The sequence below is a fragment of the Drosophila guanche genome, unplaced genomic scaffold, assembly GCF_900245975.1.
Source record: "Drosophila guanche unplaced genomic scaffold, DGUA_6, whole genome shotgun sequence".
Taxonomy (NCBI): Eukaryota; Metazoa; Arthropoda; class Insecta; order Diptera; family Drosophilidae; genus Drosophila; species Drosophila guanche.
Window position 1 is genome coordinate 5,415,099 of NW_022995743.1, and position 27,609 is coordinate 5,442,707.

Below are 27,609 nucleotides of genomic sequence, written 5' to 3' on the forward strand. Positions count from 1 at the left end.
TCTCGGGTTCTCTCTTTCATTTCTCTGCATGTACAGAAGCTGCGGTTCGGTGGTGCACGATCACCATAGTTAAGACTCTTAAATATACATAAAAACTGCCGAGATATCTACATAAGTATCTGCTAAGTCCCTTCTCTTCTCAATTATTAACCCAAGACTTTTCCTATTCCCCGCAAATTTTCTTTCAACTTTCTATACACTTGTGCAACGCACTGTACTTCTGGTTCCCTTATTATTTTCGTGTGCATATGCGACAAAACACCACTGCCGCTGTCGCCGCCTCTGCCGCTGCTGCCTGACAAATTGTGATTCCCGTTGCAGTTCCCGTTTGTGCTGCGCTTTCACTTTCATTCTTTGCCTTCCACTCAAGCAGCTCTGCTCTCTCGCTACCCCCCTCTCCCTCTACCGATTCCATTCATCTACTTCCTCCCTCAATGTCTCTGTCGGTGCTCAAGTGTTTGCCTTCCTTTAACTTACGCTCCTTTTGTTTACTCATTACTTTGTTCTGGAAAGAGACAGCTGCAGCCATGGCGACCACTTCTTCATTTACGGTATTCCTGAATGGGGGATTTCAACTGCACAGCCACAAAATTCAAAGAGGAGCAACACGAAATCTACACCAAAACCGACTTGGTTAACTTTATTCCTCAGTGGACTCGCCAAAACAGGCAATTCAAAATTCATTTCCACTTTCTTCAGAGTTTTAAGTATTTCTGGATGAATATTTCAACTCTCTTGTTTCTTTTTTAAAACAGAGTATAGTAGTAGGCAGAGTATACACTACACAGCCAAGCATTCAAAAATAACAACAAAACCGACAGCCCTGACGCGTGACTCAAACAAAGTGCCCCGGAAAGTTGGGTTCTCTCTCTCTCTCTCTCTCTGACTGCCTTTTCTAGGGGGTGGTCCCTGAAATAATTAAAACTTTGCAATAAACTAAATATGCAAAAGTTTCAAGTGCATTAGCTTCAATTGTATGCAAAAGCGTTGAAGTGCTGGTACCAAAAAAAAAATTAATATTAAAGTGTAAATGTATAAAAATGTAAAAGTTTCGAGTCCAAAATACATTCATAAATGACTTTTGCTAAAGTTTAGTCGGTACCGAAGAAGCAGGAGAGTTCTGTTCTTGCAATTAGGAAACATTTAAGTTTTATCGAAACTTTCTGTGTCAGATTTAGCCGGTAGAGAGAAAGTGGACCAAGTGTCAGATTTAACTTTTTGGTGGCCTTGGAAGCCAACTATGGATGGGGAAAGGCTTTTTATTTGCTCACAGATTTCAAAACAGGAAGCTGGCCACGAAACAGCTAAGTAAACCGCAGAAAATGGCCCATGACGATGCAGAAACCAGAAATCAATGGAAAATTATTTTGAGTTTTTTTTTTTTAACAGAATTTAACAGGGATGAAAATCCAGTCTTTTTGGGAACAGTCCCGGTGCCATCTCGCAGGATATCCTTGAAATGTCAATGAAGGCTGCGGCAGCGTTTCATGCTCTCACAATCACAGCGCGGCTGTCCACTTCACAGGAAAGTCAAAAGGAACCCAGAGAAAATCAAAAGACAGACAGAAGAAAGGAATGAAGGCTGTCTTTGGGAGCGAACACTTTTGATACCCTTGCAGACCTTTTCGTGAAGAAAAACATCTAACAATCACACAATATATGACCTGATTTGCCTACAAAGATTCTCATTAAATAACTTTAAAAGCCATGAAAGACGATGACATATTTATCGGCTTTGTATTCGATCGACTCAGGTAGGGCTCGGATATAGTCTGGCCAAATTCCTAATACCCTGTGCGCTGGCACTTCAACTGAAAAGAAAAAGCTGCAAAATAGCGTAAGCTCCACTGAATGTTGCCTCAAGAGCGGCGGCTTTGTCCGTGTCTGTCGCGCCAAACCGCTCGAGGGTCGACTGCTGGTTCCTAGTGCTCGCTGGCATGGACAGTGGAAAGCACTATTAACTGCACTTTAAGCTTAAAGACCTCAAGGTCTGGCCGGGCAGACTGTTTTTGGGGCTTGCAATTGGTGTTAGTTTTAGTGCACATTTGGGTCACAACCTTGTCCAGCTGAACTCAGCTACTTGACCTGTGTGCGTAATTACAGCAAAAGCCAGAAAGAGCACTCTACCGGGCACACAGTTTGGCCAATTTAATCGGCTTAATGAGTGCCAAAAGCAACACTTAAATGATCAAGTGCCAGCCGAAAGGGGGCTTTGAAGTGGAAATTACTGTTAAAGCGACTTTTGTCTAGAAAAAAGCAAATAAAATAAGTGAAATTAATATTTGAAAATAAAGCCACGGAAATAAAAGTTCAATAAAGGTTGTGGTGACATTATTGCACGTGGCATTACTGCATGAATTTAATTTGTAAAAGGTGAGCAGGCATTCCCATCTAACTGTTCTCTCGCGCATAATGCGGTTTCATTACGTGCAGACACGCGGAACAGGAATAGTCAGAGAGAGCTTCTCTCTTTGCCTCTCTTTTCGTCTCACTTTGTAATGATGGATTTTACAGTAATCAGCAGCTGTGAGTGCATGCATACCGCTCTTAAATTGAAGACTTTTTCTCCCACACTCTGTGTGTGCACATTGTTAATCACCCCACACACACAGAGAGAGTGAGAGAGAGAGAGAGTGAGTCATGCTAATTAGATAACTGTACCATGCCGTACTCCACACTCTGTTTTTGTTATAATCGGATTTGGGCGACCGTTGGCAAAAACTGTGAACTTTTGAATATGCATTTTGCATGTGGCCCGACACAGTTTTATGCAAATATTTTAAGTCCATTTACCACTTGAAGCTCTGGCCATAAATGATTAATGTCCATGGGGCAGGAAAGTCAAGCGAATGGGCAAGCCGCAAAAGGATTTCCGAAATTCATTCAACAAATTGTTACAATTCGCAGTTAACAACCGTCAAAGTAATTCATCATATTAAGAGTGGCTGAAACTGCTTATATAAAACCCGTACAAGGCACACATTTTGGGCCAATGCAAATCTGGCATTAATAATGGAAAGCAGCACTCATGCAACTGTTGCTGTTCGAGAAGCCTTTGGAGGATTACTCACCTCACCGTCATACAAATCGGAGGCATACAGATGATCAAAGGGCAAAGCGGCGAGCAGATCCAGGGCGAACCAGCCTCGAAAGTAATTGATGGCAATCTGCTTCGAATTGGACACGACCTCACCTTTGCGCGAGACGAAGGTCGTGCGGAAGTTCAACAGAATATCTGCAATAAAATGGCAATAAAGGTAAACGGTGAAACAATGGTCGACGGTCGACGGTCGACAGATAAAATGTTTATAAGTCTCGCTCCAGCGAGACAAAGTCAATTCAATTTCTCTTCCTTCTCCCAATGGGGAATGCAGGCAGCAAGTCCAATCATCATAATGATGATGATGATGATGATTGTTGCTCCCGAACAACAGGTTGCCCATAAGAAGAGGACAACAATGTCCAAGTTGTGTGGGACTCAGCACTCTGTGTGTGTGGGAAAAACTCACCGACTATGAATAGCGCCTCCACAATGACATCGGAGACCATCGTCTGTCGATCCGCCTTGGCGAACGCTGCATTGTATGGCACCATTAGGGCCACATAGAAGGTGGCCAAAAGTATCACCCAGTCCCAGAAGCCCTTGAACACACCGTAATGGGGCAGAATCAAGCGTGACTTTTTTATCGATTGTGTTTTATATTCGGGAAATGGTGCCTCGGTTGAATGCATAAAGTTCTGCAAATGTGAAAGCAAACCACAAATTTCACATGAAAAGTGAATTAAAGCAAGTCCGACAGAGCGACTTTAATCACGTTAATTGAAAAACCCCCCGCAACCATTATCAAAAAAGGAGCGGCAAAGCGGCAAAGCGGCAGCAACAACCAAAAACCCCGTGCAACACATCAAAAGGTTTGGTTTTAATTTAACGTGTGGCGCAACGGGTTTGGCTTTGTGATTGTTGCTGCTGCTGTTGTTGTTGCTTTTCCTGCTGATAGTTGGTTCTACGGTTAATCACCCTCCGGGTATCATACTCACATTGCCCAGCTTCAATTTGGTTTTGACACCACCCTTCTCGGGCTTGTAGTGCCCCGAGAGTTGGTACAAGACCGCACGACTGCGTCGGCGTCCCATGTTGCAGCCGGCAGGCACATCCAAATTGTTGCCCTCGCCGGCCTCCACATCGCCATCGCTGTCCGCGGGCCCGCCCAGCCCGGGCAGGCCGCCCAGGCCCAGCATTCCGGCATTGGACCCGGCCCGGAACCGAGCGCCCAGCAGTGCAGCTGTAAGGGCAAAAACTTACAGAGTCGCAACAAAAAACCCAAACAAAATAATGAGGATAATGTTTGAGGGCGTAACGGTAGTGGGGAGGATTGTGGGTTTGGGTGTTGGGTTGTTGTTATATAATTACAATGATTTACCGTATCGGTGTTAAGAGAAGAAAGAGCACAAGGAGAGAGAACACATAGAATTGTACACATAAGACACGGTGAATTCCATTTAATTTTCAAATATTTATAATGTTTCTTATTTATTTTTGTTTTATTTTGCACCTGTACAGCGGGGAGCGGGGGAGTCAAATGGTTTTTTAGTTTAATTTTAACTTTTAAGGCCTGTGCCTGTGTGTGTGTGTGTGTGTGTGTGTAGTGAGTGTTTTTCGTGTCTTCCTTGCTCTCGTATGTAGAAATATTTATTGTATTTGCAGATTCCTTGAATCAAGTGCTGTGCATACCAACATCGAAGCGTTGTCAGAATTTAACAATTAATTATTGTCCGCTGGTGTGTTGGGCAAATATTTGTACAGCCCCGGACATTCCGGCAAATCAAGCAGAGCAAACAGCATATTTCAGGGCCCAGCCGATAAGAATGTCCACCCCCAGAACCCACTCGATAGTCGCCCATAAATTTGTTGTGTAAACAAGGCAAAGTCGTAGGCGGCCGGCCGCAGCCACAAGGCAAGCTCATTAAATTGAACTCAATTCTATTTGTGGGGCTAACCGCAAAAACAGGCTCTGGGAGGCATGCGACATGCTATAAATTACAATTAGGTTGATGGTGAAAAATAGCAACCAAAATGAATTTCCCATCGCCAGAGCATACTAATTATTACGAAAAAGGATCACCAAAATTATGCAAATAAGCCGCCAACAAAAACCGAGCCAAAACCGAACCGGTCCGTCCACAGGGGACTATAAATTTGATTTCAATTTTGAGTACCGCCCACTGGCCAGTCCAGTCCAGTCCAGTCCAGTCGGACTTTTGCCTTCATATCAAAATGCCAATTAAGCGCTGTCCGGCACCTCCGTGATCCGTTGCCAGGGCAGCAGCAACTTCAGTCGGAAAAAAAGGTAAGCAACAAAAATAAAGGAACTTTCAACGCAGCTTACGCTCAATGCATACAAAAATATTTACCTATATGTATACATTTTGTATGCGAGCAGAAATACTTCTCATAAAAACGTGGAATACTTAAACGTAATATACTAAACGCAAAGCATTCGAGTGTCACAACAGTGGTCCGGAGTGAGGCCTAATGATGTGTGAAACGACGGTCATCATCATCATTATCATCACATAACTGTCACTGTCAAGGCGATAACGATGATAGCGACAATTATGACTTGAAATGTACCTTATCAAAATCAGCTTTGTCATTAGTCTGCCGTATTCTCCGCCTAATTACATTTCCACCCAGCCCAGTCCTGTCCGTCCGTCCCCTTTTGTCTTTGTGACAACATTAATTCGCAATTGATGTGGATCAGCACTCAACATTTTCCAGCCTGCTTAACTCTGCCGGAAATTGAGTTTGTCAAGGCTTGTTGGGCTGCGAGTTAATTTCATTTGCATAAATTAACCAAAATTTAATTCAACTCCCAGCAAACAGTCGCAGGCAACAGCTTCAGTCTGGGCAACAAGATGGATGGCAAATAAATTTATAGTCAACTGCATTGCTGGTCGCTCGTTGTTGTGCTTGTGGCATTCAATAGACAATCTAATGCAATTCATTACAGCATGTTCTCTGTCAGGGAAATGTGTGTTTCCCCGGACATTTAATGGCAGCAGCCAGGATGCAACGTGGAACTTGTAACGCTGCCTGCAACAGGCGGTAGACATCGACAGCTGACAGACATTCCCCATACAGAGATTTCAAACCAATTTGGCAGCTAGAAATGATGTACTTTAAAAATGTGGGGGAATGATAGATTTCCAGTTCAGTTTAAAGCTTCAACCTCAGGTCACTAGAGAGAGGAGGCAGAGCTCCATGCTCTGAAGTTGTTTGGGTTGAGAGTCAGCTTGTGCTGGCCACTAAATCCTCTTGCATCTGGCCGAGCTTCAAGTGGCTTTAGCACTATTTTGCATGGACTGTGCCACTGACGATTCCACTGGCAGAAGCATAGCAGCGGCAGAGATAAATAACGATGGTAATCAAGCTTCAAGGATAAGCAGGGAAAAGCAGCGGAAAGGTCAGGTGGCAGACACACGTTTTTCTTTTGTTTAATACCCCCTCTAAATACCCCAACGAATACCCCCACACAAAAACCCTTGACGTGCCAAAGTAAGTTGCGATTCTGTCAGAATTCTGTTGCTGCTGTGCATCAATATTTTAGGGAACTTTGTGCGCCCCATGGGAGGATACGGCCAACACACACGTGTGTGTCCAACTTTTTGTGTCTAACTAATTCCCAGAATTAAGCAGCTGGGCATATTTGATGCCGCTCAACTGGAAAAACAACTCGGGACAGCACACAAAGACATTTCCAGCTAAAAGCCTCACAGTGTGCACTGTGTGCCGAGTGAGGTTAATTAGGGTAAATGCATGGATTGAGCTCCTGGGAAAAAGTGTTCGAAGGACTACTATGAAACTTTAATGCGACGCTTGGACAGGATGTCTTGTCAAGCAGCAATCTTAAATGCTCAAAATGCAGTAGGAAAACAACCAAATATCAGAATATATAATGTGATTCCTGGAGGGTAATTAGCATTGCGAATTCATGCAGATCAAAAGTAATCCGCAGCATCCGGTTTGGCAGCCACGAAAACGAAAACGAAAACGAAAACTCTCTGCACGGCCACAAATCAGAGTGTAGCAAGTCTTAAAACGCGCATAAAAAACGCAACGCAACGCAAAGCCACATTTAAATTAATGTGAAAATATAGTGCCACGCATACATTCAGCTGTCAGGGACACGCGCCGACAGAGTCAAAGGTGGACCCGGGACCCACACAATCCAGCCAGCCAAACCACGAGCAGGAAACTAACCGAAAATTCGTTAACCCAAACCCAAGAGCAGATCGTAAATAAAGAGTTGGCTATGAAATGTAGAAGGGCTTTTCTGTCCTCAAACTAAATTAAAGTATCTTCAATTTTCCCTTGATTTTTCCATGTGTTTTGTGCGGTGTTCATTTGTGGCTGTGTGTTCGCACGAGGCAGAGTTGGAGTTAGTTTGGGTTGGGTGTTTAGTAAGTGCATTCATTATGTACATGTTATGTACATAAGGTACATTTCTCCGACATACAGGTTTTCCTATAATTTGTCGATGGTATTAACCTGTTTGGCGTACTTACCGCTATCACATTCCTCGTTCACATTCATCTCTAGCATCTTGGTGTGGGTGATGTCCTTGTGGGAGGCCAGAAAGAGCACCACATCGCGCTTCTCGTTCTTAATGGGCACAAGGTCGAAGAGGCACCAGAACGGAGCACCTGCAAAAGTGCGAGTGAGAAACGAGAGCCAAAGTGTCGGTTAATTATCCATCCATCAGAGAACTATTTATAGCCTTATATTTGTACGTATTTATAGCAATTTCCTGTGGACGTGTCTGCTATTGATTATCATTTTGCAAAAACCGCAATGCAAATGAGATTGGCTTTCAATCGGCGGGCGACCTACATTCCGCCGAAGGCTTGACCCAATTTTTAATTAGCTGTTAAACGCTTTGCAAGTGCGCTGAAATTAATATATAAATTGCATGGCAACTCAATTAGACCACAATTATTGTGTGGACTGCATTTCAATTAGCTTCCTCGATGATATGCTATCCAGGGCAGACAGCCCTTGCCCCTTGCTCCACAGCTGATGCATAATTAATAATATTCCACAGGACGCACTGGGCATGGAGCGGGGTACTCGGGGGGAATGGTCTATGTTTGTTAAAAGTTTTAAACGTTTCGCTAATTAGAAAACTTATACTCCCAAGCACCCAATGATGGATATATTTACTTATCCTTCTCCGGGGCTCATCTTCTGTCCTCTGATTAATCGTGACCTCATTAGGGAACAAAATGTCGCGCAAGGGACGTGAGAAAATGTTTAAGAGCAAAATGTATTGTGTACACAGAGCAAGGCAGGGAAGGGGGATGGATTTGTGGAGTGTCCCGCAAGGCGAACAACCATCTGAGCGCGCGGGGGCAGCAACTAGTTGAAGTCTGTCTCTCGCTTAACTCAATCAGGAACAGGGTTCCCCAGCCTGTCTAACTGTCTGCCTCGGTGAGTGACTCTCTTAAATTACAAGTCAAAGGCAAAAACTGGGCAAAAGGGCACTAAGGGAGTGGGGAATAAGAAACAGTGGCTGTCGCTGTGGCTATGGCTGTGGCTGTGGTTCTCCTGTCAGACAGTAAAACTCTGCAGGTGATACTACAATTGATTGTCGACTTTTCATTGTCGTCTTTGTGCAATAATAATCCTTTTGTGCGCCACAAAAAAAGCTTAAATATATTTATCTTGTCTGTATATGAATAAACGGTGACAGCGTTACGTTGTGATTAATTAAAGAGAGTTTTACTTCTTTGGCTAATCATCTTCACGCGCTCACTCTCTTCGCTTAAGCTTGACGCGCTCACTCTCTTCGCTTAAGCTTGGGCTGGCTTCACGGTTGCTGCCGATCATTTACAGTTAGTTTCTTACAGCAATTCATGCGTGTTAATTGAAGCTATGGCATAGGCAGACAGAAAAGAAGAATCAGTGAAAAGAAAACAAAAAGAAATGGCTTTCATGCTTGCAGCGATTGTCTGTTTTGCAGTCCTCTTAAGCTTTTTTTTTCTTCCACCCATCAATGGATTTACGATTATGTTTTGGCGCAAATGTATGTGTGTGTGTGTGTGTTGGTTACAGCAGCCGAATGTACGGCAGAGAATAAGCTGCACCAGACACGAGACTAAGAGAGAGAGAGAGGGAGATTAAGCTGCCAGAGGGTATATGCATATGCATGTGCAGTTTCCAGAGAGTAAGCAAAGCAGACAGAGAGTTTTTTTAGGTTATTTGTTGGGTCGTTGAGAGCTTAACTTTTCAGTGCTTACTACGAGCAATCGGACAACCGCAAGCACAAAACATAATTTCCTTTCTGTTAGTCACGAATTATGACACTCTCCAACTCTCATTTTCCTAAAATTTTTAATTAAAATACAAAAGAACAAAAGAAAGTAGAGAAAACACAAAACAAAATTAAAGAAACAAAACAATTTTCAAAACATTCGCGCACATTGTAATTTACCCATCCCAGCAAACATTCTGCCTGCGCTGGCGACTGACTTACCTTCTTTCTTGTAGAAAATCACCTCGAGCTTCAGTTCCATTTTGGCGGAGAGGCTTTTCTCAATTTGCTGTTTGTGCTCGTCCTTCGTATCCGGTCCATAGAGGAAATGACATGAGCAGCCTGTTTCGTGTTGTGCAAACACAATTGAATACAATTGAGTACAAACACAAAACATTCAAATGAGTATTCAAGTGTTAAATAAGTTGGGCCTGTCCTCTGCCCTCCTGTCCCGTTCTGTTGTGTTTTGCACAGCAGTCCCCCTACAGTTCTTACCCTTTTGCATAATTTGAGCGCGTGAATATCCTGTCAAATCCACGAACCCATCCGAGCAATAAACAATTGGATTGCCATTTGCCTGCGCATTGCCGAGCACAAAGTTGGAGTCTGTAAAGGAAACCGACAGGAAGAATGGGGTTGAATTAGAAGAAGAACAATAGCAGATGGAAATGGCAATGGAAATGGAGTTGGAGTTGGAGTTGGAAATGTGTTCTGGGAGGCTCTGGGTGATGTTTAGCCGCTTCTCATTTGTCATGAAATATTGTCCCGACAAATAAACGGCAATAGGACAAGTCCTGGCTGGGCTTCAGTCTTGGAAATTTGCACTTGTTTTATTATTTGTGCCAGCACGGGAGTAGTTACCTCAAAAACCGAACAATCGAAATTTAATTGAATTTCCCACCACGCATGCAGCACAAAAGGAAATTCTTGCTGTGCCAATGTGGATAATTTTCTGCTCACTGAGAGTGAGAGCGAGGCTGAGTGGCCTAAAACCACCTGAGGGGTTACCAAAAAAAATAAGATTTATTCCAACTTGGACAAAGCACAGAGTGCAGTGATTCTTGAAGCCCCTGCATTTATTATTGGATTCCAAAAGAGTTCTTTCCTTTCAGCAGCTCACATCACAGTTGCAGATGCACACAAACACACACATCCTTAGGCTGCAACTGAGAGTCTTTGAATAGAGAGCATATCAGGATTATAATTGCCAGCACAATGGGATACAGGAGTCATCTGTGTTTGAATGAAATGTAATTGAGCAGAAACGGCAAGCCGGATGAATGGCAGCCCTGAATGCGAACTCAAAATTCGTAAAATGAAATCCATTTACATGGAAGTGTAACAAGCCAATGTAATTCCATTTATGGCGTATAATCAAATTTCTTTGAAATCTAAACCAATTTACTTAGTTTGTTTGGTGTACAATAATTGGCGTTTCCCTACCCAAAAGTGCATCCAATTCCAGGACAATTGAGCGAACAACAGGCAAAAATATGCGCGTAATTGTTGCCAATCAAAACAACTGTGTCATCAAAGCTCCTGCTTAATATTGTATACTTGAAAACTACAAAAATATGTTGTAACACAACTCGTGCTGTTAAGTGCAATTCGTAATTTAATTATATAACAATTACGACCATTAGCGCGCATCTCGCTCACACACAGTGGGAAAAGGTGAACAAAAAACTAAACGCTTTTTATTGTATTATTTGCTAATTGCTGTTTCCTGTTTTCAGCGTTGTATGTTAACGCTTTCACTGTGTGTAATAACCATATACTGAATGCCAGAAGGAGCTGACAGCAAACTATGCATAAATTGATTTTTACTTTGATACTTTTTTGGTGTACGCTGGGCCAGGGCCAAACCAATTGGCTCAATATGTGACATCGCACAACATTATCCAATGGGAGAATCTCATCAGTGACTCCACTGGCATTTACGCAGCATTGGCATTGCATATCAACACAAAGTTGAACAAAGCCTTTTTGCCTCTCGAAATATTTACTTGCAAAGCCGCAAATTGATCCAAAGTGAATCAAAATCAACTAAACGATAAATCTCCCAGGGTATCAAGATCTTTGAGTGCAAGAACTAACTAATTTTACTTTCGTATTTTTGTTTGAGTTGCGAGCACAAACAGAGAGACGGCGAGACATCGAGGCAGCCAGAGTAGGAGCCACAGCCTGAGCCTGAGCCTGGGGCTTAGTTGACTCGACTGCTGCTCATTTAATATGCTCATTTTATTATTTATGCCTCGTAAAACCTTTTAATCCCCCCCCACCCCCTCGGCTAAGTGCAACATGGGAAAGGGGGGAAAAGTTCACATCATGTTCAGAATTTGTGACAACTTGCAGAGACAATTATCGCCATCCAAGTGTTGTGTTTTGTGCGTGAAAGAGACAAAAAGCAACACAAATAAAAGCAATTAATTTATTTGATGGGCGGTCGACGATTACCGGACACGTGTGTGTGTGTCCTGTCATCGGTTGCTAAGGTATTTAATATTATTTAGCTGTCAACAGCTTAAATCTCTTTTTTTATGTCAGAGGGGAAGTCTGCTCTGGGTATTTCTTATTTTATGCTGCTCTCTGATTAACGCGGCTTTGCTTCATTACCCCTCGAAAGCCGACGCATGGTGAAGATGGTGGGAAAGAGCAAGCAAAGAAAGTTGGAGGCCGAAGAGAACGCTAACGAACGAAGAACTAAATGAGGCTGGGAGAGGGAAGTGGGAAGAGGGAAGAGGGGGGCTTAAAATAATATCCGCATGCAAAAGGCAGCCAAACAATTGCACAGTTTAATTTACTGTAAAGCATTCTATTTTTTTCTCTCAATGGAAAAAGGCTCCGTTGAGGCTTCTGCCCTGCGCCTTCGTTGCCAAAGCAATGCGGGCCGCCGATCAGGAGGCAGAAAGTTACACTGAAACAAATATTTTTCCCATTTCTCTTTGAAAACTACCTCAAAATTACTCCGCAACTTTAAAACGTTTAAAAATGCAACAAAAATTGGTTTTTGTTAACAAATCGATCGAAGAGAGTCTATTTCCTGTGCATTTTATAAACACAACAAATATTTTTGTGTGTGCACACACAAACACACACATAGTTTTAATTTCCCCTGTCGACTGGGGCATTCGGCAAGCTTTATGCGCTGATTTCAATATGGATAAGGTCCACCCATCCACCCACAAACACAACACACAACACACAAGCACACACAGAGGTAGAGACGCAACAATTTGTGCTCCAACGGCAGCTCTCCCAATGCGCCAGCACTTAACAGAGACAGTGGGGTGGGTCCCTCGTGCTAGGAAACAGTATCAGCAGGCAGGACTGCTGGCAAGAACTGCTGGAAATCTCTTATGTGGATTTTTGTTTACGACTTGCCCGAAAATGCGAGCAGTTGACTTGAGCGCACCAAGGCTCCTCCCACTGCGGGGGGGGGAGGGGGAGGGTTCTCAATAAAAATTGTCATAAATATAACATTACAAAATATCATACATGAGTGTGGGTTTTCGCTTAGCATATTTCACTTACGCGTGCCATCGAAGCGCGTGGCGATGGTGTCCAGAAATGTGTTTTGGGGCGCTAACAGCCCCTTGCGCGCTGGCATGGGAATGGTGGGGCCGGTGCGCCTATAAAAGCGCTGCTTAGGTCGTGGCAATGCTGCAAAAGATACACAAAACATATAGTTTTATTATATTCTATTTTTTGTATATATATTTTGTTAATTGGCTTTTTCCCTTTCATACCCAACGCATTGTTATGGCCCCTGCGTTGTGTTTTCATTTATGTAAATTTATTTATGCAAATACTATTGTTCCACACTTTTTTATGCTACAGGCAGACAAGACAGTGAACTAATGTGGAAAAGGAAAACCACAACAACAAGCACAAGCCGAAGCCGAAGCACAAACAAGTTGCAAATACATCAATTGACTTGTTTCCGTTTTGGTAGTTCATTTTTGTGTGCCACACTCAGGCATACTCGGGTTCGTGTGTGCAGGTGTCGATGTTCATTTCTGGGAGCAACATGGCAAGAAAAAACAGCAACTAAAAAGAGCAACGACTGCAGGTTGGACAGTCTTCTAATGATATAAATAAATGCTTATCAAATGCATTGATAACACTCAATACCCTCAGTTAGAGTATTCAAAATTCCACTAATAAACCGAGTCTCGAGCCACGCCAACAGCTGTTGATAAATATTCGTGGAACAAAAATGACAGAAAAGTCGAAGTGCGATAAGAATATCGTTGGCGTTGAATGTCAATCGCTGACGTCACTGGGGCCAAGCATTAGGGCGTTGCAGGAGGCCGAGACAGCAGAGACAAGTAATTTTTTAAGCAAGAAAAATGCGTCAGAACATGACATTTCCACTTATTCGCTGCTGTAAAGGTCGCAGCGGAACTCATAAGACCCCGGAACTCTTTAATCAGTGCAAAAATCCCACCTGACGTTTGGCTTTCAAGCCAAAGTTGGGGCAACAAATTTGATATCAGAGTTTCCATTTCCTCTAGTTTTCTAGTTGCGTGGATCACCCTACCTACCTACCACCCACCACACACTGATTCTCATTAGGTTTGCCCGATAACACATGCCAGCAGCCGATAAAGACTTTCGCAATTGCCTGTCCACAGCGCTTACCCCTAACCTAACCTGGGCACAAATTCAGTTAGACCGCAAATGCAATCTTGATTAATATTCCATTACATGGCACAGGACCAAACCGAACCGAACCGAACCGAACAACACACATGGTACAGATACATAGGTGGATATAGTTGGGGTGGGCGGCGGGATATGCACAATATGTCGGGATGTCTGGTTAGACCGCAAAATTTTAATTTCCAACATTTCCGCAACAACCTGTCGAGTGGGTGTGTCAAGGGTCTGGGCAGAGCAGGTGGCAGAGCAGGGGAACATATGATTTCATGGATGTCTCTCTGTGTGTGTGTGTGTGTGCCGTTTCCTTTTCCGGCTTATTCCACATGATTAAGCTGATGCTACTCGGCAGGCAGCTGCTGCTCACATTCTGCCCCATGAGGCTGCACAGCGCTCAAGTTTCTTTGGTTTTTTGCATATACTAATATAATTAACGCTAGCTAATCAAACCTCAAAGTGAATTTGCAAATCCATAAATGAAATCTCTCTCAAGTTGCATCACAATATCCTGCACATTCGAGTATAAAATATTTCGTATTGATTGCGCTTTTGTTTTCGTAAAAATGCCAAAAGCCTCTGCTTGTAGATTAATATTCTGCACACAGCTGATCGACAATTAATTAAATTTCATATCTAAAAACTACTCACAGTCTGGTTAAACCCTGAAGCCTGAAAGCTAAGGATTTGACAGTTTTCGATAGGTAAAGGAAACTTCAATGGAATCAACATTCAGTCGAATCAATCAGTGCTAACTATGAGGACTAGAATTTGCTAATCCTAGATCAAAATTGTTTACAGGAACAGCAGAAAGTCCATGCCCTGAACGCCCAGTCTTCCACGAACGCCTCTCCCACATCTTCTCTGAAAATGAAATAATCTTTAAAGCAGATTAAAAAGGCAACTCGTGTGGCCCCCGTCCTGTGTTCATTTAAGCAAATTTTGGCTTATGCTGGCCAGAAGCTCGACGTAGAGCCACCTAATAACCGGCGTTAAGACCAAATCGCCTTGTAAGAGAGCGAAACGAGTTTGGAATTTTTAATTCTGCCTTCCGCATGTGGCAGCCCAGCAACGGGCACGTGCCCCATAACAAAAAAGTATATGGCATGTGCACAAAGGGCAGCGAGGGGGGAAATACGATAATATTTTTTGGGCATTTCCATGGCTGACCGAATGGCCAGAACCAGGGAATTGAATCGTGCAAAAGGGAAGGCAAAACGTAACTCAATTGGGCCCCAACAATTTTATTCCATCTTGTGGCACATGCCTGCCACACGGATATGGGTTGGGATTCATTCATCAGTCGTCTGTGGTATCCTTTTTGGAGCTGCGTCGTCGCTGCACCCGACTCTGGATGAATCCATGTATCAGTTTGTTTCCATTTGAGAGAAAGTCGAACCACAGGTTCATGTCGGCCTCGAAGTTGAACGCGGGCATGGACTGCATATCGGAACGGAATCCGCGCACATAATACAGAACGTCCTTGGGCCAGGGACAGCGTTTGGGCACATTGCTGAAGCGATCCATGCGCTCGCGTCCCAGCTGAATGAAGGCGATCTGATTCTTGTTCGAGAGCAGACTGCAGCCATCGATGCCAGTGAGATTGAACAGGGTAAAGTCCTCGCCCCTGCTGCGCGGCAGGACGATGCGCATGTTCACCTGAAACCGGACCACCGGTTCGCGGAACATTAGCTCAATGTTGAACGAGGGACGACGCACGCTCTTGCTGAGGCCACACTTCAGGTGCGACAGCATCCCCTGGGCATCCTCTCTGCGGCACGTGCAGTTCGTGAAAATCATATCAAAGTTGGCCTGCGATGAGGGAAGCCGTATATTTATTTCAATCCCATTTTTAGATGTTTATACATCACCTTGCTGTTGGCGCCCTGCTGCAGCCATCCCGCAAAGATGAGCAAAAAAATTGCGCTCAATTTGAGATACATTCAAGCACAAACGACAACAAATTGCAACTGAAAATAATTGCAAATTCTTACTAATCCATCCGCTTGACTAATTACTCTCTCATTTATGTTTAGCGTTTTTTAATGTCTCACTTTGAACGGGCAATGCATTAATTGACAAAGTGATTACGAGTGATGAAGCAAGCCATCAATGAGCTGATTATAATTATAGAAATATGTAGGCAAAGCCAGGGAGAGAGAAAGTAGAAATTCGTGGCACCAAATCTTGAAAGTTTGTTCATATTGAATGCGAATATTTCCACTTTTTAATATCATTTTAGATCCCGAATTGCACTCAAACTTCAGTCTGTTGGCTGTTGATAAATATTTACCTTCTGTTAACTGAACAACAAATATTTAAACGCTTTTATGTGTGCTGCGCATTGATATGTATCTTCGCGCTAAATTCACAAATTTGCACAGCATTTTTCAATGATTTTCCACAGCTCGTTGCCCCACTCTGTGCTCTGGCCCACTATCATAACGATGGTTATTATTTAATCAAACATTAGTAACGGCTCGGCGGACAGCTTCGCTGAAATGAATATTCTAATGCAGGGGCCATCAATTACCTACAGTTTTGTTGTGCATAATCCGAACTGAAATGTTGCCAGAGAGGTGCTTCGTGCTGCTGCTGGGCACAATATTTGTGTGGTTGCTTTGTTTGCAACTGAAAGTGGAGGCCAAGGTGCGTATGAGTGATGCAAACAGGAGCACAGCTCTGATTTGGTTTGTACGAGTTTTCCCACAGACCGACTTTGAGCTGCAGGTGGACAACTTCACGTGCAGCAGCCAGGACACGGACTTACAAATGCTAAAGCATTACCGATGCGGCATGAACAAGAACACCAAGCGACGGAGCTGGCACATGGAGTTTCAGTTGCAGCAACCGCTGGCCGAGTACGAGGTGTACATTTCGATCGTGCTGCCACGCCGCAAGCCCATGCCGGACTTTGTGCTGCTCAACCTCACCACCGATGGCTGCCAGCTGCTGTGCAACCGCAACCAGGTGCCGCTCCTCAGCCTTGGCCGCAACATCATGAAGCGCTTCAGCAACTACCCCAAGCAGTGTCCCTTTCAGGGTGATCTCATCTACTATATACGCGGCTTTCGCATGGATCTCAGCCTACTGCCTGCCGTCGAAATGGAAACCCCGGTGCACATAGAGTTTGGCTATCAGGTCAAGTCGCAGGGCCTACGCTGGCTTCAGGGCAACCTGGCGGCACGTGTGCAGCGTATAAGCGAAAAGAAGCGACCCAAGATACGGTAAGGGACAGAAACACAAAGAAAAGTGTGGAAAATATATGAAATAAACTTGAACCCAGGTGCAGCATTCGACATTTTCGCTGGTTAAGATTAGAATTAAAAGAAAGAATGGATACAAATGGCTAAAATTTGTTATGGTTACCAAAAGAAAGACCAATCCACCTGATAATTCTCCCAGCTGCTGTATAACAGAAATTATATGCTATGACAAATCAGCAGGAAAAGTAGCATATGGCCCAGGGAGTTAATATTGTAGAAAATCATCATCAACCTCCACCTGTCCGTGGCAGCACAATCATCATCCTCCAGCTACGCCTTTACCTGTCGCATGGCCTGACAGTTTCCGCCTTCAGAATCAGCTGATGTTGGGCTACAGCTACAGCTACAGCTACAGCTACGCATTCGGTGTTATTCCTTTCATGTCACTCCACAAAATGTTGTTCAATTACCTCCACAAAAGAAGGCGACAGACAGGGACGGCGGACACAATGCGACAGAGCGAGACAGATAGAGAGACATTGTAACGGTATTTTGCCGAGTGTTTGCACGACTGACAGACGGCACTCGGGGACGCATGGAAGGTGCGGAACAGTACAAGACAGAAGCCAGAGCAACAGCTGCCACAATTTGCCATTTGACAGATGACGCGGCAATGGGGCAAATACGGAGAAAGAGAGACAACTAATAGCGTTTGTCCAAAGTTTGGCAGGGGCTGAAGAGGGTAACCGAGCAAAAGAAATGAGAAATGAGACGACAATGTCGTCTGTTTGATGATTTGTTACAGTAACAGGCACTAGTTACCATTACACACACCATTAAAGGCCACTTTTCTGGTGGATGGACTTCTTTGTCCATCCATGTGTTGGCGACTTTCTTTATTAAGATCTCCCTTCAGGCATCGGAAAAAACTCTTGCCATCGGTCATTCTTTCACTAATTCATTCTACACTCTCATCCTCTATTTGACTCTCTTCGCTGTCTCTCTTTGCTCAACTTTAATCCGCTCTCTGCACCTAGCTCCCCCCTCCACTAATTTACATGCAGCTTTGCAGCAGCGTGAGTTAATTAGATGTCAGAGATGCACAAAGACATGTGTGGTCGTCTCTCTCTCTCTCTCTCTCTGTCTTTGTGTTGCTATCTGTTGGTGTCGTTCCGTTACAATGCATTTGGGTTAACACATAAGCACACGATGGCCCAAAACCAAAGCATGTTGACGCCAACATTGATTTAGAACCCTTTCAGCAGCAGGCTGAAAACCAATTAAGGCCAATCTCAACTAGGACCATATGAGCTGTCTCCCATAACCCCACAACACAGGAGACACAAAGAGCCACAAGGTGTACAGCCGTGCAAGCACTTCGATAATTATTGAACACAAATGCATTTGAACCTGCTCTTAAAGTTCATGTTGCGCCCTAAGAGAAAAGAGACACAAAAATCGAAAGAAGAGCGCACCGCAAAGAAGTAAAGCTCCCGTATAAGAGCTGCTGGCAAAACACTCACACAACATGGACTCAAGTTAATGAAGAATTTTTTGGTACTCAAAATTGTTCAACAAATATTAAAATGGCAGAGAGAGAACACAAGAAAGATGAGTTGGAATTTTGGAGGAACCTTAAAGCATTACGAGTAATAAGTACGACAAGGGAAAGAAAGCTAAAACGAGATTTGGGCACCAAACAAGAAGTTACTCTTCATCTGTCTGCCAACGCAGCCCAGCCAGCCGTCTGTCCTTCGTCATTGTTTGAATAGGAGTTTAATGTTTCCCCTTTACACCAACACCCTGCTAAGTTGCCAAACAGATTAGGAGTCTTGAATTTTTAATCTGTTTCGCAGCCAAAGCAGTTTCCAAACAATTGAAACCTTAAATGCTGATAAGCCGAGAGAGAGGCCCCCCCACATTTCTGTGGTTAGACCGCAGCTAATGAATAGTTTAGGCAGAACCTGTGGGTAGTACGAGTGAGTATGTTTTCGTTGCTCGTTGCCACAGAAGATTTAACTTAAAATCTGAGGTGGGCGGGGTTTGGTTAAGCCCCGCACCGCACAATGCCTTTTATGACCGCCCCGACCTGGCGCCGACTTTGGGACCCAACTTTGGCCATAATGCAGACAGAAAAGTACTTTACTTTCCGCCTTTTACCGCACCATCAGGCCACAAAACAAAGTTGTGAGGTTTTTAGGAGTTACTCTTGGGCAAAAGTATTATTTTTTGTCGAAGTTACCAAAACTTTTTCCACGTGTCCCGCTGAAAGGTTTTCCTGCCGCACGCTCTTTAATTCGATTCTGAACAGAGCAAAATCTTGACTGTCTGTCTACACGAATACACACTTTATAATTAATTAAAGCAAGTTTGTCTTTGTGCTTGAAAAACCTGCAGCACATTTGCCATGGCTGCCAGCTGAATATTCAATGAAAAATGACATTACTGGGATAAATAATTGCGCAGAGTGAACCCAAGAGTCACGGACAAGCTGCCGACTTTTAAATGCTCTTTAAGTGATTAACACTAATCCAAAGAGCGGAGAAGAGTTACCTGCTTAAAGTAGTGTTGGTAATGTTAAAACAGTGTTGGAAACTTCACTGCACTCCACTCCACCAACTCAGTTTTGATGTGTACGTGTACTTTTGTGATGCAGTGAAAATGGCTAACAAAAGTTCAACATGAAAAGTCATTTGGCAATTGTTTGTCGTGGCCAAAGTGCAGAAATTGTGAAAATTGTGAAAATTCATCTATTCTATTCCTTCCTCCCCCCATCTATGCAAAATGTGGGAAACTCTGGTTGTTGCTGCTGTCAATTTCACAGATTAATGCGCACACAGTTTCGAGGAGAAAAGCCAGAAGCCCTGACCATGGACGGTGCTGACGGTGCAGCCACCACCAATGCCACCAAAGGCAAAAGTTTTGCTTTTCGATGGATGCCTTGGCCTCTTCCGCAACACACCAAAATTGATTTACAGTATAGATACAGATAGATTTGAATCATCAAAGCCCTCGTCGGCTTGGCCCACACCCAAAGGCTGCGCCTCTCCGCAGGCAAAAATAGGGAAAGGGAGCTCAAAATACAATTTATTGCTCTGCAGGCAAAGCACCAACAGAGATTGGGGCTGGGACTGGCAGGGGAGGTTGTAGGCAAAGTTTCCATGTTATTTCTATGCCAGTTAGAAGCTTTTCTAGGTCCTTCGCAGTGTTTTGCTTTCGGGAGTTGTATTTCCCTGTGAAATTGTGACGCCACTTGAAAAGTGAGTATTCATTTGTGAACCGAAATGTAATCTTTAAGAACACTTTTATCTAAGAAAGAGAAAACCCACCCGAAGCGTATGTATTCCAAGTCTATGTTTAATGAGAATGTTTATCTTTATGCGGTTAGGAGTGCCCAACTCTTATCACCACTGCCACCACGGCTATCGCGACTACTTTTTGCGGTTAAAATTAAAATTTGTCCAGCTCTGCGTCGACTATAAAAACACTGAAAATGCTTGGACCTGCCACAGTGCTCTCGTAGCCCCACATCGTGTCACATATCCCCATTCGAATCGTTCCTGGTCATAGCTGAAAGATGACAAATACGGATCTGAAAGCCTTGGAGCTGCTGTTTCAGCGTCCTTTGGAGCCGGTGTTTACCACTCGGGACCAGGGCAAGGTGGTGCTCGAGCTGCCCGATAGCTTCTACACGGATCGTTATCGCAACGACACTGTGGCCGTGTCCAATCGCTTCTCGCAGGATGTGGACCTGAAGATACCCGTGCAGGAGTTGGCCAACAAGCCGAATCTGGACTTTGCCAAGAAGTTGGGCAGGAAGAATCAATTTTCGCTGTTCAACGATCGCCACAGGGAGATCGCCAGTCAGCTGATCACCTTGTTCATGGGTGCACCCAATCTGAAGCAGTTTGTGTCCCTGGCAGCCTACACCAAGTGAGTACAGAAGGGAGGATCCTGCTTTAAGGATCACCGAGATAATCGCTCTTTTTGCCGCAGGGATCGCCTGAATCCGGTGCTCTTCCAGTACGCCTATGCCGTGGCCATTGCCCATCGTCCGGATACGCGTGAGGTGCCCATCACGAACATTTCGCAGGTGTTCCCCAGCAACTTTGTGGAGCCGTCCGTCTTCCGGGATGCACGTCAGGAGGCGGCCACAATCGGTGACAGTGGGGAGCGTGTGCACGTGGACATACCGCGCAACTACACGGCCTCGGATCGCGAGTTCGAACAGCGTCTGGCGTACTTCCGCGAGGACATTGGCGTCAACAGCCATCACTGGCACTGGCACTTGGTGTACCCCACCACCGGGCCCACGGAGGTGGTCCGCAAGGATCGTCGCGGCGAGCTCTTCTACTACATGCATCACCAGATCCTGGCCCGCTACAATGTTGAGCGGTTCTGCAACAACTTGAAGCGCGTCCAGCCGCTGAGCAATCTGCGTGTTGAGGTGCCCGAGGGCTACTTCCCCAAGATTCTCTCCAGCGTGAACAATCGCACGTATCCGGCACGTGTGTCCGATCAGCTGCTCAAGGATGTGGATCGCGAGGATGCCGCCATTGAGATTGCCGAGGTGGAGCGCTGGCGCGATCGTGTCTTGGCTGCCATCGATCAGGGCTTTGTCGAAGATGTGAGCTCATCCCCTAAGCTGTTTCCCTTTCCCTTTCCATTTCCGCTAATGCTTAATCCTCTTGTAGCCTTCTGGCACTCGCACACCCTTGGACGATGTGCGGGGCATTGATATTCTGGGCAACATGATCGAGGCGTCGCCGGTGCTGTCCATCAACAGCCAGTTCTATGGCAATCTGCACAACCAGGGCCACACCATCATCTCGTTCGCCCACGATCCCGATGCACGGCACTTGGAGGAATTCGGCGTGATGGGTGATGTGACCACGGCCATGCGGGATCCGATCTTCTACAGGTGGCACGGATTCATTGACACCATTTTCAACAAGTTCAAGGTGCGCCTGGATCCGTACAACGCCGCCCAGCTGGGCTTCGACGGCGTCAGCGTGGACTATGTGGAGGCGAAGATCGGCACGGGCAATGCCAGGCCGAACACTCTGATCACCTACTGGCAAAAGTCGAGTGCGGATCTGGCCGCTGGCCTGGACTTCGGCCCGTCCGCCGATGGCAATATCTTTGCCTCGTTCACCCACTTGCAGAACGCGCCCTTCACCTACACCTTCAACGTGACGAACCGAGGAGCACGCCGCACAGGCACCTGCCGCATCTTCATCTGCCCCAAGGTGGATGAGCGCAACCAGCCGCTGCGACTGGAGGATCAGCGACTGCTGGCCATCGAAATGGATAAGTTTACCGTTGAGCGTGAGTACACCTAACACTCGAACTATCTTTTTTTGCTTATTCCCTGAAATGTATCCTCAGTGCTGCCCGGAGAGAACACTGTGCGCCGCCAGTCCACGGAATCCTCGGTGGCCATTCCCTTCGAGCGCTCGTTCCGGCCCATTGGCGCCGCCTACCAGCCCAAGGCTGCCGATGAGCTGGCCCGCTTCCGCTTCTGCGGCTGCGGCTGGCCACAGCATTTGTTGCTGCCCAAGGGCAATGCCCAGGGCATGCTCTTCGATCTGTTTGTCATGATCTCCGACTACTCGCAGGACTCGGTTGTGCAGCCCAATACGTGAGTGAGATTGCCTTAGGCGGGTTTTCCTCTATTTCAATTTCCATTTCCACCCCTCACCCGATAGACCCAACGATTCGTGCAGCACCGCGTACTCCTTCTGCGGCCTCAAGGACAAGCTGTACCCGGACAGACGCACCATGGGCTTCCCCTTCGACAGGCGCCTGCCCAATGCCAATCTGACTGAGATGGTCGGCGCCTTCCAGAACATGGCCAAGACCGATCTAAAGATTGTCTTCAACGATCGTGTGGTGGACAAGCCCTAAACCATTAATGACCACCGGACCCAACGGAAATGACTTCTCGAACTTTGAACTTTATATAACTCTTTAAATTTGTGCACCATTCGCTGTTGTTTTGTAGGTACTTTGATTTATATATTACAAAATATCCCAACAAATACATCTACATAAATATGTATGCAAACCAAAGAGTTCTAACTGTAATACTGATCGCTTTGAAGCAAAGGGTCCAAAGTCCAATGCATGCTTTGATTCAAAAGACAAAACCGCGACGTACCAAGTGCATACAGACACGCATATTTACATTTGTATGCACAAGTATGAAGAGATTGTGCGAGCAACAAGGGACTCAAAACTAGCCCCCCTACCTGCAAGAAATGGAGCCCAAAAAGAGAAAAGAGAGAGAGAGAGAGCAAACGCATAAGGAGACCATAAGCCTGAACGCAGTTACGAAATTACGTTACAAGACACTAGACACGGCAAACAAAAACAAAATCGATCGGTGCTATGCAAAAAGAGCGGGGAAGAGGGGAAACACAAAAGCAGGCAAACAAAAGATGAAGCGAGAGAGCAATGCACAGCGCTGCAACTGCATACACACATATTTAGAGCTTAGACGATGGGAAGACATGAAAGAAGAGTAGCTGAGCATAGCGCAACATCAGATGCCCTTTCAATTGCCTCGTTTGCTCATCCCACAAATCCACACGAAACTACACTTTGTTGACTTTGGCTTAAGGTCAGAAAAGTTTCTTTCACAAATATTATATTCCACACACCGCTAGTGTATGACAGTGGTTAAATAATATCTAAATTTCATAACATACGCTGTAAGGGTATTTCAAACGCCAACGATCTCTACCCGCTGCATTTCTGCATATAAATAAAGTAATCAAGAAGAGAAGCTCGCACTCAATTTTTTTCTCGCTTTCACTTGTTGGTTCTGCTTGGGTCTACACACTCAAACAAACGCTCGGACACAGCAACACAACGTAGATGATAAATATTTACAGTTATCAGAAATCCGCAGCTAGAAATATTTGCTTGCTTAATATTTGCTTTACATTATTGAATATGGCCTGTGCCAAGGCGATTCCCGGGCCAACAGAAACAGATATGTATAGGGATACACACCCACAAAGGCTGTCCGGCGTTTATTTATCCTACACAGACACGCCCACAAAGTGGGTGAAGCTAATCCTATTAGACTTCAAAGCAGTTTACCCAACAAAACTTTGTCAGGGCCCATGCCCACAGATGTGCCTCGTGGCCCCCCACTCGGACTCGAAGTCGAAGTCGCACTCCCGACTCCAATCCAAACAGAAGGAGATGTGTCCCGATGTGGCTGTGCGGCCAGTGGGCCGGGTAACAGCAATCGGTAAACCGATGCACGTGTGGCGCTTATTAATTTTCGACATTTACCGCGTCGAGCACTTTAATTAGAGCTCCGACGACCCACTCATAGTAAAGGCATAAGAATAAGGAAAAAGTTCTCTATCGCCTGGAATTGGAATTGGAAAAGCCACTGGGAGACAACAGCTGCTGAAAACAAATTGATTTTTAATAGATTTTTATGGTGGGCCTTTGGGAAGAACAGATAATATACTCGGATGTTTCAAGGTTAAAGGTTGGAGAGTACAATTGTATTTTCTTTTATCCGACAGCGGCCATCCGAAACTATTGCAGTTACTAAATAGTTTAATTTGATCCGATATGTTAAATTGTGCTAACATGTGCCACTGCCCATTTACTCAATAAATTAAATTCAAGCAACAAATTATAGAGTTTCTGCTCTTTAAATGAAAAATAAATAAGCTTAAGTTTAAATCGTGAACAATTTGCATCTCTCTGTGTGTTCCATTTTCTTTTTAGAAAAATAAATAAATAAGCTCCATTTTATATTATCTCCCGCGCTGTTTCACTCATTTTAAACCGAGTTCAATGCGCCCATGGAAAAGTTATCCGCAGTGTTGACAGGCCCCCCAAATATGCGAACGACGCGCCGGCCAGTCCACAATTTAATCCCCTTTGTTCCGTTCGCTGGGCGTTTTTATTTCTTTTCAAAGTTGCATATTTTATGGGTACACACTGCAACTGATGTAAACTTTCTGTGAACTCAAATTAAATTTCAGACAAAAAAGTAAATTGTGGTATACCGCCTGATCAGTGTTTACAGATTTCGGGTCTGAGGAAGCGATATTCTGGTACAGAATTCTTCTACAAATCTCAATGGAAACCCCATGGTATCTGAATTAATGTCCAAAAAGGAGTCACAAAAAATTAAATCGCCGCCCAAGGCAGCTCTCCGCCTAGAGGTTTTCCAATGCCCTAGTCAGTCTTCCGTTTTTCCTTTCTTCTCAATTATTAGACCTGGCCAGAGGACATTTCCCACTCACGTTCTGCATTTATTTATGCGCCCAAATTGTAGAAAATTAAAAAGTAGACAAGAAATAGAATAGAAAGTAAAAAGTTGTGCCAAGGAGGAGGGAGAATACTTTAATTTATTTTGCTAGCTGCAGGGCTAGAAAATTCGTGTGTTTTCTTTTGGTAAGGGTAGCCAGAGAGGGTAGTGGGTAGAGAGAGGGGGGGACGTTACCACTTCGGCATAACTTTGACTTTGGCTTTTGGGTCGTTTGCCCCATATGTTGTTGTTATTGCAGGCATTAATGTTGCTTACTTTGGGCCCAGGCGAGGGCTTACTCTGGGCCTTGGGTTTGGGCAAAATGTTTGCTAAGGATTTCTGGCATTATTAGCATACTTTTTGCACTTCTCATGTGTGTACGAATATGTATCTGTGCGCTCCACTTGGTGCAAACAATTTTACATACCATACATAAATATTGTAAATAATTGTGAGTGAGAAACACTGAAGGCAATTATGACAGCAAATCTAGCAGAAGCCAATTGAAAATCCCCCATATTGTCGGTTGAATGCAAAATATCACAAGTCCGCAGTGGCTGTTCGGGATTTGCACCATTGATTACTTAATTTCTGTGAAATTTCTAGCCAAAGCCCGTCCAGAAGCCCATTAAAAAGTCATTCAAACAGAAAAAAATGCATTGAAAAAGGCCTTGCGCCGATGGATTTTGAAAGTGAGATCTGCCAAATGTAATGGCGAAAAACTGGAACATCTCGCACGCCTTGCACGAGATCTGATGGAAACGTATTTTCATGTATGTATATTCCAGTGCCCTTCAAGATTTCCCCCCCGCCGCAGCACATGAAAACATATTGTTGTGAGCTATTTTTGTCGACTGCGCGCGTAAACATTCTCTATGAATCGCGGGTCATAATTATACCGCCTCCCTCCAGTTCCACTGAAATAATCCAACCCCAGTCCCCCCTGTGTCAGTTCAAGCACAAGCCCCCAGGCGTATCAGAAACGAAGCCAGTGAATGACTGAAAGTTATCTATAGAATTACACACAGCTTTCATTCAAGCTTTACATCTACATATGTACTGCACACAGTCTGTGGAAAAAGTGTACCTACCAAAGGCATGAATATTTGTGTGTTTATTTGCATATTTTCAGTGGGAACAAACTTGGCAGACCTACTGTATGCAATATGTTTGCGCGCTCGCATGCATAAAATCCGATATTCGATTTCAACAGGATTCCATGCCAATAATGACTCCATGACGCACTCCATTCCACCAGGGGAATGACAGGCAAATTCAAGTGCTGCTGCGAGTACTTTCAGCAGTCATTGTTGGGCTCTCTAGTCGTAGTCCGCTTCCGATGCTATGCTGTGTCTTGGCTCGGAGCATGCTAATTGTTTGCAATTATGCTTTGAGCGAGCTTCACTTTGTAATGAAAACGAAACGGCATAAAAATGTAAAAGGAATATTGTATAAGCACGCTCCGTGGTGGAGATGGAGGGGGCACGTCAATTGCATTATGGAAATTATGGAAATTCTTGCAGAGAAGAGAGAGCTACCACTTGAAACGGAATTAGGTGAGCCGCAGAGGGTTTGCATTTGATTTAAATGCCATACAATTACGCACCCTATTAGGGTAATTGTTGTATTCATTTAACAGTAAATATGTGATAATTGACAAAAACCACAAAACCACAGTAATATTTCCCGAAAAGCTGTGTAACTCCTGCTGCGACCTATCTATCGGTAGTGACATTTAATTTATTTTTCAACTAAGCGCCAAATAAATGTTCTCTTGTGTGTTGTTAACGTGATTTAATGAGAGCAACAAAATCCTTTTGCGATTATTATTTCAAATGAGCAATGTTGGTGTTTACTTTCCCCTTTTTGTGTGTTTATTTGCCACGCGCCATGCCGACAGACATTTTACCTTTCGACTGTTAAGGCTAATATTTAAATTAATTGATAATAAACCGGGCATCGAATGTTTATGGCCCCACACAGCACAGCTCATCCGACAGTCCGTCATGGCAACTGTGTTAATTTTATAATTTTACCCCCTTGTTTATAGCCTATTGCCGATGACTTGAACAAATGCGAAGCTGAAATCACTTTTTTCTGCTGCTGCCAGCCAGTACGCCATGCTGTCCGTTCCCTTCCCCGCCCCTAT

The 27,609-nt window shown here is 44.5% G+C and overlaps 4 protein-coding genes across 4 annotated transcripts in view; 2 read left to right on the forward strand and 2 right to left on the reverse strand.

Moving 5' to 3' along the window:
- Positions 1-27,609, reverse strand: part of LOC117586136 (potassium voltage-gated channel subfamily H member 8) — a 56,921-nt gene that overhangs the window by 13,401 nt on the left and 15,911 nt on the right. Inside the window, exons 3-9 of the mRNA XM_034276032.1 lie at positions 12,846-12,974; positions 9,807-9,917; positions 9,534-9,653; positions 7,567-7,704; positions 4,039-4,283; positions 3,510-3,738; positions 3,072-3,235 (exon numbers count right to left, since the gene is read on the reverse strand). Of these exons, the coding sequence (XP_034131923.1) occupies positions 3,072-3,235; positions 3,510-3,738; positions 4,039-4,283; positions 7,567-7,704; positions 9,534-9,653; positions 9,807-9,917; positions 12,846-12,921 (1,083 nt within the window). The 5' untranslated portion in view covers positions 12,922-12,974. The remainder of the gene's footprint in view (positions 1-3,071; positions 3,236-3,509; positions 3,739-4,038; positions 4,284-7,566; positions 7,705-9,533; positions 9,654-9,806; positions 9,918-12,845; positions 12,975-27,609) is intronic.
- LOC117592450 lies at positions 15,270-15,770 on the reverse strand. The gene has a single exon (XM_034286214.1). The coding sequence runs from the start codon at positions 15,768-15,770 to the stop codon at positions 15,270-15,272; it is 501 nt and encodes a 166-aa protein (XP_034142105.1).
- On the forward strand, positions 16,536-17,201 carry LOC117592451. The gene is made up of 2 exons (XM_034286215.1): positions 16,536-16,619; positions 16,683-17,201. Exons 1-2 carry the CDS (start codon positions 16,536-16,538, stop codon positions 17,199-17,201), a joined length of 603 nt encoding a protein of 200 aa, XP_034142106.1.
- On the forward strand, positions 20,672-23,243 carry LOC117586238 (phenoloxidase 2). Its single transcript, XM_034276179.1, has 5 exons — positions 20,672-21,109; positions 21,173-21,803; positions 21,871-22,504; positions 22,565-22,817; positions 22,885-23,243. The coding sequence occupies exons 1-5, from the start codon at positions 20,754-20,756 to the stop codon at positions 23,081-23,083; spliced, it is 2,073 nt and encodes a 690-aa protein (XP_034132070.1). The 5' UTR covers positions 20,672-20,753; the 3' UTR covers positions 23,084-23,243.